Source organism: Ochotona curzoniae, unplaced genomic scaffold, assembly GCF_017591425.1.
Source record: "Ochotona curzoniae isolate NIBS_2020 unplaced genomic scaffold, NIBS_Ocur_1.0 scaffold_3890, whole genome shotgun sequence".
In the NCBI taxonomy this organism is placed as follows: Eukaryota; Metazoa; Chordata; class Mammalia; order Lagomorpha; family Ochotonidae; genus Ochotona; species Ochotona curzoniae.
In genome coordinates this window covers 5,146,992-5,161,425 of record NW_024467115.1, presented here as the reverse complement: position 1 = coordinate 5,161,425, position 14,434 = coordinate 5,146,992, and the positions used below count along the sequence as shown (strand labels likewise).

The 14,434-nt window shown below is 35.9% G+C and overlaps 1 protein-coding gene across 1 annotated transcript in view; it reads right to left on the bottom strand.

Moving 5' to 3' along the window:
- Window positions 1-13,982, bottom strand: part of CLVS2 (clavesin 2) — a 56,105-nt gene extending 42,123 nt beyond the window's left edge. The window contains exons 1-2 of the mRNA XM_040965239.1: window positions 13,474-13,982; window positions 1,095-1,269 (exon numbers count right to left, since the gene is read on the bottom strand). Coding sequence (XP_040821173.1) covers window positions 1,095-1,269; window positions 13,474-13,862 — 564 coding nt within the window. The 5' untranslated portion in view covers window positions 13,863-13,982. The remainder of the gene's footprint in view (window positions 1-1,094; window positions 1,270-13,473) is intronic.
- Window positions 13,983-14,434: the final 452 nt, after the last annotated feature.

Here is a 14,434-nt window from a genome sequence, read left to right as displayed (position 1 = left end):
AATGGATGGAGTTTAAGTTATGACAAGTCCAGTTAAATCACCAAGAACAATTCAAAAAAACCTGCATCAGAAAACACCTACACAGAAAAAAAAAAAAAAAAAGATCACTATTCAGTCAAGAGGCAGAAATCAAACTGTGAATTCAACTTGATTAATGTGTCCTGCTGCATGGGAAAGTTACCAGTTTTCCGGAGGTCAGTATTCACAGAGTGAGTACCTGTACATGCAGTTGCAACTACTACAGGAAGAAACCTGGATGATTTTAGCTTACACAAAATAAAAACATTTAATATAATGACTTAATGGATGGCAAAATTCAAATTTCTGTTAGACCTGCTAAATTTTTAATTAGAAAAGTTAACTATTCTGTTGCAAGTCTTAAATACTTGTTCAAAATACATAAATACCAAAGTCATACAAATTTAATTTCTGCATTTCTGTAAAAGTTTAAAATTAATTCCATAAATATTAGACATAAAATTACATGAAATAAGGCAGAAAGCAGAAGAGTGGTTATTACATGTCATTAAGATTCCAGGCCTTACTCAATTCCTTGACAGATTTTTCCAAAAAAACAAAACAAAACAAAACAGAAGCAAACAAAAAACCACCAATTAAGTTTAAGAGTTAATTCAAAGTGCAGATTATTTTAACAGAGAACAAAACGTTTACTCATTTACTGATTAAACAAGATTTAGTGATTTCTGTCAATTGCTCAAATTTAACTAAGTAAATGCAAAAGTAAGAAAAATATTTAGACAGTTAACCAATACATGAAAAAAAAATAAACGCAAAGTTTGCCTAAATATCTAAAAATTAAAATCTAACACCATTTTGCTTATTCCGACTATCAAGAGAGAAATTTCAATTCACGCCTATATATGTTTAGGCAAAGATTTGTGCCACATAATAACAAATTTTATCTCACTGTTAACAGACTCAAATGCATCTTTTCTACTATACTCCTCAGCTCAGTGACTGTTTTAATGTTCCAAAACTTTAAAAATTTGGCTGTGTTATACTTTAAGACATACTGTTAATCCGATGCATTAGATAAGAATTGGCAAACCTGAGCATCCAAGAGTATACCTTACCTGAAGGCCTTCAATTGCTAATCTCAGCATGCTTGGTGTCAGTTTAGAGGCTTGCTTGAAGGTGAAGTTACTCCAGTCTATAATTAAAACAAATCCATTGACTTGAAGCTCAGGATCTTCAATCATGGCTTCTAGAGAGAGTAAGATGGCACGCAAAATATCCACCAGTGTGTACCTAGTAGTAATAGAAAACTACTGAATTATATCTCACCACCATTTACAGAGAAACCATAAAAAATTTTCATCACACTAAAGATTCCTTTTCAATTATTTCAAGAATCTTAAGGAAATTAATGTATTTATAAATGCTCTTTTAATTACAAGGTTACTTTAAGTGCATTACAGGGACATATTCGCAGCTTCTGTATTCTATACCAATAATTGGCAATGCTTTCAAAAAATGCTACAGCTTGTTTCATGTTTTATAAATATTTAATTCATTCCCTGGTGGTCCAATAATTTTCAAAATCTCATTTTAGCTTTCTTAAAACCAAGTACTCTCCTATTTATTTATTTACTGGAAAGTCAGATATACAGAAAGGAGGAGATACAGAAAATGTTCTGTTCAATGATTCACTCCCCAAGCAGCCGCAACAGCAGGAGCTGAGTCAATCTGAAGCCAGGAAACAGGAGCTTCTTCTGGGTCTCCCATGAGGGTGCAGGGTCCATGGTTTTGGGCCATCCTCAACTGCTTTCCCAGGTCACAAGCAGGGAGCTGGACAGGAAGTGGGGCTGCTGGGATTAGAACCAGTGCCCATACAGGATCCCTGCATGTGCAAGGTGAGGGCCTTTGCCACTAGGCTATGATGCTGGGTAGCTTTTAAATAGCTACAAAGTACCCTCAGTGACACTGACATTACAAGTTTGTAAGTTTGATAGTGAAGTTTGAATTCGTTGTATTGGTAAACAGGTACACTGTACATACATTGTATGTGGATAAGAATCAATAAAAGTGACATTGAGGTTGCTGGTGTGGCATATCTATAAAAGCTGGAACCTGGGACACTGCATCCTATATGGGTGAAGCTGTGATTCCTCGATGTCCCACTTCCTACCCAGCTCCTTATTGGTGTGGACAAATTAGCAGGGTTGGCCCAACTGCGTGTGGCCCTGATATCCATGCAGGGGACTGGAAGAAATTTCTGACTCTTAGCTTCAGATCAGTCCATCTCCAGCCATCCCACATTGCATCCATTTGAGGAATGAACCAGAGCATGGAAGATGTTTGTGTGTGTGTGTGTGTGTTTCTCCCCACCCCCAATTGCCTTTCAAATAAAATAAAATATTAAAAAAAAGTGACACTCGATTTTAAGTATTTGCTTTGAGTTTGTATAATAAAAGAGCAAAGACCTGAGGCATACGACATAACAAATAGGCGAAGTAACAGAAATGTACCTATTATCTTACAAGTTATCCAAATTTAGAGCTTGGATCTCCATTTTTTTTTATTTCCACTATATTCTAAAACTTCAACAAATGTTTTCTCACTCCCCCTAAATGGACTAGATTGAGTGATAAAAGAGAAGTTATGGAAAACACCACTGAAAGTAGTGAAAGTAAAAATAAAAGTAAAATTTAAGAGACATTTTAAAAGTAAGCATGTTAAAACATGGTAATTAGATGTAAGCACTAACAATGAAAGAACAGTAAAGGATGACAGCTTGGGAGTCACAGTAAACAATAGAATGTTTTGTCAAAATCAATGGAGTAAACAGAGATCAATGTTGGAAGTGACTAAAAATGTAAAGTTTTCAATTGAAGATGTTGTACTAAAAAAAATATAGCATACCCAAAAACATTTATTGAGCGATTATCTTTGAAAAAATAGACCTTAAACTCAAGAGAGATCTCAAGCTGAAAACACTAGAAATGAAAGTATACAGATGTTAAATTCAAGGAAGTAAAAAATGTAATATAGTTACAGTGGAGAGATAATCTATCAGGATAGATTACTTTTGATAACACAGTTTTAAGGTAAATCTGAAAATTCACTAAAGATGGCAACACATTGAGTTTTTGTATAAGCCACATGATAGGCTTTTCCTCCATGGACATTCGAGTGAAGATGTGCATGGAAAACTACCAAAAGACCACAGGAAAAAGATGGAATGGGAAGCAGATGGATTTAGTACAAATATCATTGTTGGTAAAAGTGATGGGCTCACAAAGATGGTGCAAAATAGTGAATATATGTAAGCTCATAATTCTAGTTTTACTTTTAAATACACTTAGAGTCCAACAGAGAACGCATAAAACTTCATAGGTGAAATAATTAACATAAGAATTTCAGGCAGTTTCTCTCCTTAGGATCTCATTTTCGTCTCTAAAATCAGAGATTTGGAGTAGAATCTCCTTTAGGATTACAGCAGTAAGCAAGCATAATTCCGGGCATCAGAAGACTCTATGCTCAGGCTCCAACGTGCCTTTCATTAGCAGCCTGGTTCTGGGTGTGTCCCTGATTTATCAATGATAATTAGTTCCCTCATCTGAAAAGCTGAGAGTGATGATACTGATCTCACAGTTGGGAACTGGGAGGAGACACACAGTCAGAGACTTCACATATTCTAGGTATGGAATAGCGCTCAATGGTTTTGGCGGCATACATACCTGTCTTGGTTGTGACTGTATGCACAGAAATTTAAAAGATAATGATGAGCTTTAAGATAGTCTCCTGCATAAAGCAAGGATAAAGAAGCTTAGGGATATGACTTTATTAAAGAATAAACCTATCATCAATATTATGGCACAGTGGGTTAAGCAGATATTTGTAAGGACTAAATCCCATAGCAGAGTGGCAGAGTGGAGCTTTCAAGAGCTGGCTACTATTCGTTCAATTCAACTTCATATTAACATTTCCAGAAAGGCAGCGGAAGCTAACCCATGTACTTGAGCTTTTATCACCCATTTGAAAGAATTAGTCAGAGTTCTGGCTCCCAGCTTTCATTCAGCCATTTGGGAAAAGAGCAGATAGAAAATCTTTCTTTCTGCCCCTCCCTTTCTGTCACACTGACTTACAAATAAATAATAGGTAATTTAAAATGTTTTAATCAATAAAACATATTGTTTAGCCCTTGTTGCTAAATGTATTAAATATGCACCACTAGAAAACTTTGTTATTTCATGATTGGCCCACCTGCATTGCAAAAACAAAATTCTAACACATCACTATGATGTGAAGCCTATAAATTTCAGACTGACAACTTGGAGCAGGACAGCTATATTCTGATAGAATTTAGATCATTCCTTCAAAATAATGTAACTTCTGAGACCCATTACTTAGTCTGAACAAAAAAAAATCTAAAAGTTGGAAAAATGCAATATTGAACACTGTCCAGATTATGGGGATGATAATTCTTACGTGATGCATAAGAATACCACAAGCATTAACACCAAGATATCACTAAATAAATCTTGAATCTGAAAACAGCTTTGCAAGGATGATACATTCATGTGTGCTGAATACAAGACATATCACAAGTAATGGCCAAAACAGATAATTTAACTTAACTAACACACTTGAAGCACATTTTTTCTAAACTGTGTAAAAATCAAAAGAATAATTTATATACATATCATTTCGATTCCAAATGAAATAAAATGAGAAAAAGCATAGGACATCAGTGAAGAAATGTAAATTCACAAAGTTTTTACAAATAAATGTAACCAACTTTCTTGAAAAATTAATACTTTCTTCCAAGAAGAAAATTAAGTGATTTTTATATAAGCCTTGATAATTCTTAAGGTAAGGAAAAAAAAAACATAAAACATCTTAGCTAACCATACTCAAAGGGTGAATCAAAACCTCTCTTGGCTAAGTCCAGTCCTTTGTGGGCAAACATGTTATGTTATTAACACGAGCTGTTCTCTAGGCTATCGCTAGACAAATAATGATGATAATGATAATGATGATGATGATGATTGCTACACAGGATCTTGTCAAAATCCATAAAACTTTTCAAAAGAAATGTTGCAGTTATAGATTTTATCTCTTTCGGAATATTATGTTGAGTCTTCTTATTTTAATTATGTTTAACTGTTACAATTTATAATTGGAGACCACTGTGATGAAATGGTCCACAAGCTTATGGTTTGGATTTATACCTAAAGGCTATGGAGAGCCATCCTTGCTATTATTCTATTACATGTTGAAGAAAGTCATAAATAACAAACAACGCATCATTGCAGCTTTTAACTTCTGATTGTTCTTTCCTAAATAACAAGAAATTGTGGAAAAAGGATGTGTAGCATGTAATGAGAAGAAAACATGACACCAAAAAAGAATTTTGTAACTGATATCATTTCTTTACACACATCTTCTGAAATAAGTGCAAGAATGTGCAAACAATACATGGAGATGACTTTGACACCCATGGCTGCTATTTGTGAACTGTGTAATCAGAAGAAAGTATCTACTTCTTCCTGAATTGCTTCAATTACATAATCAGCCTCCCTTGCAGAGCTGGATATATAGTCACGAATTAATAATTTGAAGCATTTTATTTGTGACAAATGCAGAACAACAACAAGGGACTAAAAAAAAGAGAGAGAGAGAGAGAGAAAGAGAGAGAGAGAGAGAGAGAGAGAGCGCTTCTTATTTGTCTAACTTCAGTTTTCCTGGCAAATTGAAGATGACATTGAACTTTTCCAAACCTCAATTCCCTCTTTTAAAAACGGAGATAATTATAGGTATATATGGAGCAGAATGCAAAAGATTTAGTGCAATGCCTAGCACACAAAAAACATTTAATAAAGTTAGCTTTTATTATTCCCACAATTAGATGATTTGTGCTCTTTTCACATAATCTGCATTTGCTTGTTAATCATTTATTCTTAACTTTATAAAGTTGTCATGGGTATAAAAATGAAGTATATATAAAGATGTTAGTAACACATGACATATAATAGAACCAATACATATATTTGCCACAGTAATGTTACTATAACTGTTTCTTACAGTTTGTATTATGACACAACATTGAACTCCTTTCCCCTCCCAATTGTATAGCTACTCTCATCTCTGATTTTAGTGAGTTGTCAAATTACTCAAATGCAGAAACATGCCTGCAGTCAGGAGGCTGCAGCCCCCATATTTTTTGTTAGAACATAATAATTATGGAAAAGAATTCCCAAAAGCATATTCAAGGAAATGTTTAACAAGACCAGGACAGCTTCCTGTCTCAAGCCATGCCACGTTTCAGTGGCTTCTAAGCCAAAATTTCTCTCCAGGGACTCACAGCCTCTCTTCTGACCAGGGCTTACCACCATTGCAAAGATTAACTCAAATCACAAAGAGGTCATATTCTGCTTCCTAACCTTCCCAGCGTGACAGGAAAATGGGCATCCTGGCATCATTGAGAGCAGCACAACAGCCAGCAATTTCCTGTTGTCACTAAATCAATCAGCCATTATTAAATTCTTCATTAAGCTGCACCGGCCCCTCAGTTTTCATTAAGCCACACTTTCTAATGTCTAAAGTACTTTCTGTTATAAAGTTGCTTGGGGGATAGACCAAGCGGAAGATTTACCTTTATTAACGCTTTAGGGCATCATTAGTATCAAAGTTGATGAGCCCATCTAGGTGTTTAATATTCCTGAGTGAGAAGAATAATAATAGTTCTATTTGTGCAGTATTTTAAGATTTTCAAAGTGATTTCAACTGCATTATTGTAATTTCAAAACAGCTGCAGCATCTAATCTGGTTTTGTACTTATTATTTAAAAGATAATGACAGAAGGTCTCATAAAATTTAAATCATTTATGCAAAATCACCATGGGAGCAAAGAACGGAGCCTAGACTGGATGTAAAGTCTTTCTGACCTCCTCCTTAACTTTCCCATACATGCTGAATGAATGACTTTTCTGCTTTTCTGCGTGTGACTTCTGCTTACCATGTGGCACAGAAGACAAGAGATCAAAAAGTCAATGTCAGCGTGGCACCCAACAGGCATTCTCCAATAAGATTTTAGCGGGAAATGTTAAGGGAAGAAAAGCAATAAAACATTCATTCAATCATGGGTGTCAATATAGGAACGCATGCACACTCCCTAGAGGAAATATGAACTCTGAAATGCTCATCTGCCTGACTTATATCTCTGAGCACAGATTAGCTTTCTGAGCCTTGCTTCAATTTCACTACTGTGGGAATGCAAGTCAGTGAGAACAAAAGAACCACTGGAAAGGATACATGTAGAGTAAAACAATCTTTAAAAACGGACTGAAAAATACTGTCTACTAATTGCAACTAAAACTACAAAACAAAATAAAACAGAAATGTCCTTGAAGGAAAATCCATCACTCTTCCTTTATAAACTGCAACATTTGATTAGTGAAGTCTTTGACTTAAGAAAATTTATTCAAGGACAGTATAGTGGCAAATTAAGCTGGTCCTCCCCTTTCAGTGTTGGCATCCAATATGGACCACGGTTTATGTCCCAGCTCCCTGCCAATGGCCTGTGGAGAAAGACTCAAGGCCTTGGGCCCCTGCATGCACATGGGAGATCCTGAACAAGTTCCTAGTCCCTGGCGTCACACAGGCCCAGCTCCTGCCACTACAGCCACTTGCAGAATGGACCAGCGGGTGAAGACCTCTGTCTCTCCCTCTCTCTCTCAAACTCTGACTTTCAAGTACACATAAATAAATCTTAAAACACACATACACATAAAGGAAAGAAAATTTATGTTACCACCTTAGCTTGCTATTTTTTACATTACCAGGCTTAATCAAAATTTTCTAAATCATAGATTTTTTTTAAAAATATGAGCTTAATTTTCATATAATGTTTAACTTTCTTTCCCTAAATGCACTTCGGTAATAAAAGAAAATGATAGATTAGTGATGCAATCGCATGTGAAATACTTAATGACTACAATTGATGCTAGAGAAGTGTTTTGGAATAACGAATGTAAATGTAACAATGAAGACTGGGATCAGCTAGGCAGCAGTATATATATATATATACATACGGAGACTGCACGGCACAGAGTCTTGCTCTCAGATTTCCAACACTGCAAAACAGTAACCTCGTTTACCTTCTCTGGGAGTCATTTATCTTGTCATATTTTTTTTATTGTCAGAGAGATTGTGTATTTTCTGTTTACATTTTCCCTAGCATCTATTACATTTCTATATGCATTGCAAATACTTGACTGAAAGATATTTTTAAAGTATGAATGACAAATCACTCAATTTGTTGCTGATGTTGCAATGACCCTGCATGCAAGGAGAGCTTTTCGCCCATGCCAGCAATGTCACAGGCTGTACTGTATGTGCTTTCCTTTATGAAGACAAGAAATTCAAACTTTCCAATGATAGAGAATGTAGCTCAGTTTTTCAAAAACAACTTACTAAATCATTAATTACCATTTCATGGTTTAAAACTATTTCAACGTTTATTTTGAAGCATTCTCTCCTAGCACAATAATAACCTCAAATCCTTTGCCCCAACTTCATTTATGGTGGTATAACTAGAAATGTGAAAACAGCCTAGTACAGGTCAGTACCAAGTTACAACCTACTGAAGTTTGGCATTCCTGTTTTTTGCTGTTATTTCAGGATTATTTCTAATTACTACATAATTGCCCCAGTTTTTACAGACTGTCCTACTTTTTCAGACATATGGCAAAATAACCTTCTAACATTTCTCTAGAACATTTTTTTATTCTCTTCACATTTTTAATGGTATAGACCAAAACTACAGTCTGGACTCAATTACAGTTTCCAGAGGACTTATCAAAAGAACTTCCCAGCAATAAGCAACATGGAAACTCTGTTGAAATAAAAATTTCATGGATGCCACCTGCCAATTTTAATTGGTCTAATCACAAACAACCCATAACACAGCAAGCTGTTGCTCCAGGATTTGAAAGTTTCAAGGATTCTCCACCACTACTATGTATGACAATGCCACTTTATTAAAAAAACATTTTAATACTTTAATAACTTGAGGCAACAAATACTGAAAAAATAAAGTCTCCAAAGTAAGACTCTTCTTATTTGTTCTTGATTTCTTTCTTTAAGGCTACTAACATGTGAATGTGTCTCTTAAGTCATCTGATTAGTTGGCTTAATTTTTTTTTATCTACTGCTAGCCATTTCTGTTTTTTGTTTAGTTTAGTTTATTATTCTTCCAAAGGAGAGTAAAATTTGGACACTGGCAGTAAAGCAAATCTGCATGATCTGTGGCAATTTCCTAAATTCTAAGTTATCACTATCATTCTCTTGAACATGGGCCACATTATTTCCGTAAATGAGATCATTATTATCATTCAAACTGAAGCCTCAAATAGCTGACCATTTCTTCATTTTATCTTTGATGAAAAAGCGACACAATAAGAACTAAATGCAAGAATAAGATTTTGAAGTGCTTTCCAGAATGAATGAGATCATTGACGCATCTAGCACATCAGTTTTCACCACTTCCAGAGGTTCAGTGATGTAAGTGATAATCAATGTCCATTATGACAAGCTAACAACAGTGCAAGATGGTCATTGCTTTCTGAATAGACTCTGTGCTAAAAATCATTTTCATCCTAACTATATGTAATTGGTTTCTAGTGGCTACTAACCAAACTTCAGATATGGGGTTGTTTGCTATCCTATAGTACAGAGAACATGTTTATAAGTTAACCAAAGTCAACAGAGGTAAAATACTTGTATTACTTACAGACAAATTAAAAGTCAACAAGCCAACTCTGAAGCTACACATCATTATTCTCTTTCACGTTGTATAATTTCACTCATGAATATTCCCAAAATGTATGTATCAATTGATTTTAACTTCTCAGATTTCTGTCCATCTGCTCTAACATGCCATCCACAATCATTTCAAAATCCCTCTTCTACCTTCATGGTACATTCTGCTCACAATTCTGTTGCTAAAACCAAGTGGAGAATTCGAAAATAGCTGCTGAATCCTAACCTGGGCATTGTCATTTAGAAAGGAAACAGTACGCAATGAATGGAAGAGTACTGAACCCTAGTAATGTGGTATAATAAATAAATCATTTTAAATTTCATGGAGCTCACTTTGATATTCAGAAATTACGTTAGATGATTTGAAATGAGATAAAGCTGTGTAAATTTTTCCATGAAACAGGAGCTCAATGGTTGCAATAAATCATCTGATCCAGTTCAATACTTCTTTTTTTTTTTTTGGAAAGGACCACAAACCACTGTGAAAGTCATTCTGACACTCCATCCAGGATTTGTTTGTTTGTGTAGATTTGTGAGAAGGCAAGTACACTGAAAAAATGATTTCTCCTTGGTTTCCCTCATGATTCCATTTCTTTACAACAACTTAAAACGAACTGTGTTATATTACAGTAGAGTCTGTGTTTTATTTATAGTCACCATTTCACCTGTATTACTTTTTTAATGTCCTAAGAAGCAGACAAAGCTGTCTAACAAAATTTAATGTAAGAGAAACGCCATATTGGATAACATTCCTGGGTATTTTCTTCTTAAAAGTAGGTAACTCTTAATGCAACTAAAATATCTGTTGTGTATCTGCTCTAGTTCAGTTACAATTATAAGTATAATAATATAATGTGGTTTTTTTTTTTTGTTAACCCAACAGATAGTTGCTTACAAGGGTTTTATAGATTTTCAAACATGTGTAGTCTTTTTCTTTTTCTTTGAACTAGGGAGTTGAAGATAATTTGATTTCAAAATAGATGGAAAGATTTTTCATTTCATTTCTAGTCTCTTGCTATGTCGTCACTCATAGCTCAAACTATTATTTCTTTTAAACACTGCTGTTTGAAAACAATAATTGCTGGAAATCATGGGATTCACTAAATGTGGGCTGTATTATGGCCAGATGTATAGTCTTCTTGGATAATCAGATGTTTTACAATGAGTTCAAGGAAAGGAAGATGAGAACAGTTGGCCCAGGGAGAAGAGAAGAGCTTGGGAGAGTAAGAGATTTTGACACACTGTATTTCTAGGTTACTGAGTTAAGTAAGGTAAATGCACAGGGAAATGGCAGAGACTTCACTGGATCAAGTCAGATGAGCTTTGAGGCTTCAGGATTGAGGAGAGTGCCAGGTTAAACACAACTGGAATACCCCGAAATCTGTAGAGTTGTCTCTTCCAGGCAACCCATGATAATGGTTTACAGAAGATGCCAAGAAAACAGATGTGTTTAGCTACTGGTGTATATGTTAATTTGGGAGTGGAAGCAGGTGAGGTGAAGGAAGGAATGATTTAAAGAATGTACAAGGAGGAAATTCAGCTTAAATTTAGACTAGCTCTAAATCACATGTATACTTTTTGATCTTTATGTACTATAACTTCTTCACTATACCTGTTCATTTCCAAACACAGAAACAGAATTCACGTTTATGAGCTTATGCATCTATAACTTTTACATATATAAATATGCACTATATATTATACAAATCACATAAACTCAGAGTTATAAATATATATATCTATACACTGAGTATGTATATATACACACACACATTCTGCTGATGGGGCATTTCTCAAGGATACAGCTTTCATTTTTGTAATTTTAATGCACATCAGTTTTATACTTAAGCATTTCATAGGTTTGATTAAAAGTTCACTACATAAAAATCAATAAATCCTCTCTCATTGATTTCCAAATGCAGAAATTTTGATTGCTGCTAATGTGTCCTTATTTGAAGCCATGAGGCCGACAAAATGTAAATTTTTTCAATAAATCCAGTACAATCGGTACACATAAAAAACAGATGTGATTTTCACCATGTTTATGTTAGTAATGGTTAATAAACCTAACTGATAATATTAATTACTAGCTAGTAGTTTTCAATGTTGTTAATATTAGCTCACTAACAAATCAAAGTAAGTCATATACAGAAAATAAATGGAGATGGAGGTGCATGTATAAACTTCTCACATGGGATGCAATCTGCCTCCTTAGCATCTCTAAGAGACTTTAAAACACACATCATTATAAAAAAAAAAGTCCATATATCCAATCTCACTATAGCTCAATAAATATTTTTCTAAACTAATTGACATATAGAATATGAGATTTTTCCTAAAACAAAAATTTGAAGTTTGGAAATAATTGGTTTTTATGACCATATAAGTCTCAGCTGAAAAAAAAAGACACTGTTTAAAGAAAATCTGTGATTAATAGAATGCATTTTACAGTTCTTTGAAATTTCCTACCTGATAGGAAGTTCTCTATAACTAACCGAAGTAACAAAACCCCAGTCCCTTTCAACAGCTAACTATGAATTTCTTGAGACATATAATTCTTCAGGTAATAGTTTTTTATTTACCTAAAAAAATCAGAGTAGTGCTCAATTTAAAATTGTAAGAGAAATGTGACTTATAGAGGAAAAAAAGGCCTTTTAAATATAGTAACTTGCATTCTAAGACACAGAGGCTCTGAAAATTGATAAAATCAGTAAAAACTGCCCAGTAGGTCTTTTACAATTGCTCCAAAGATATTTTAAACTAACCAGATGTATCAGAAGTCGTCATTCACAGAACTAAAAATACAACCAGCTACTTATGATTCACAGTCCTCGTAGAGTGTGCGTGTGTGTGTTGTGAAATACATGTAATCATTCATTTTTAATATAATTAAAATTAGTATACATACTTTCATACTTTTTTGTTTGCTTTATGATGATTGAGGAAATAGAAGTGTTACTGCCTGCATTTTCTCTGAAATAATATAAATGGCATAACAGAAGTCTATCAACTGAGGTGTATGCACATCTTCCACTTCCATCCAAAAGATGAAAAATCACATTGGACAGAGAACATATTCTTTAGATTAGCGACAGGTGTAAAGCAAGCACACCAGTCAGTCTTTATTTTCAGAGCTGGTTGTGCTGCTCAGCGGCAGAGGGTACAACTATTCCTTTTCATTGAAGTGACATAAATCATATTATTGCCTTCTCCACACATCACCAAGCAGAAAACTTCCCAAGCCACAAAACTCTCTGCTTTTGTTTGAACATCAGTAAAAATTAAATATCAGTACTAAAGACAGAAGCTAAAAACGTGAAAGAGGACCAAGGAGAAGGTGAAGAGGCTGAGAATTTTCTTAGGAGGAAAAAGGAAAAGTCCATACTCCTTTCTCCAGACCAGTAACTTCATTCAGAAGGTGGAAAAACCTAGTTTTTTTTTTCCAAACGACTTGGACTTCGGTGTAATAATTTAGATCAAAGATCACCTAAAACTGCAGTAGAAACTAGATGTTAAAGAAGAGTTTAAAACGAAAAGTAAGAGCCCTCTCCACTTTTTAAAATGCCAACCCAAACCTCATGTTTTGTTGTTCTAATTTCTTTTTACTTCCAGCCAATATCGAAGCTGTAAAATGTATGCCACTACTCTGGACAAATTCTGGAATCTGAGAAAAGTAAAATGGTTTACCTGCTCTGATCCCAGTTAGCAGCAAAAAGGACTAGAATCTTCCTGCCGTAGTGGTCCAGATTGGCCAGGCCCCCAGGAAAGCCATCCTTCAGCGCCTGCTTGATGCCTGGGTCAGTGGCCTTGAAGCTTTTGAACATGTCCAGGTTCTGTTGTCGGTACTCAAAGTACTGGGCCAGGAGGCGGAAGGCCTCGAAGTGATGAAACTTCCTGGCGCGCAAGAATCGTAAGATGAAGGCGTCGTCGGTGCGCAGAAAGCCAATGTCTGGCCGGGTGATGACCATGTCCCTCACCTCCTGGATATCCTGGTGCAGGGTGTCTGGGTTCTCATTGAGCTCCAAACGAGCTTTCTCCAGGGTCTCAGGAGAGAGGCCAGCTTGTAAATGAGTCATTGTTCAGCGTGATGCTGAGCCTGTCCTTTGGGAAGCTGAAGCTGTGGTTGACTGTCCCACCGCTATCCTCAGTGGCCCTTGCTGCCACCACCACCACCACCACCACACCCTGGCCCCTGGGGCCTCCCTGCTTCCTCTGCTTTGCAGGATATGGTTTGTCTTGGTGTGCAATCAATAACCCTGTTGCTCCTGCTTTGCCACTTCTGTACTGGGGGGAGGGGGGCGGCTAATAATCTGTCCCCCACCCCCTTCAACACAGGGCTCACTTGGGTTTCCTCTTGCTTTTCCTTTAAGGAGATGTGAACCTTTGAGGAGCCTGTTGGCCTTTCTTGTCCTTTCTCTGTCCTGACAAAACACCCTTAATGCCACCTTGCGCTGGTGGTTCTGCTCTCCCCACTATCTTTCTCTCTTCTCTTGCAAGATGGAACAAAAACAACCCCCACGCACGTGTCAACCCTGGCTCCTCGATGCTTCTGCGGTCCCCACTGAAGGATGCGCCTGCCAGGGCCTGCGAGGGGGATTCTGATTAATAATAAGGTGCTTCTTCAGCGCTGAGCTCCAGGGCGGGGAGA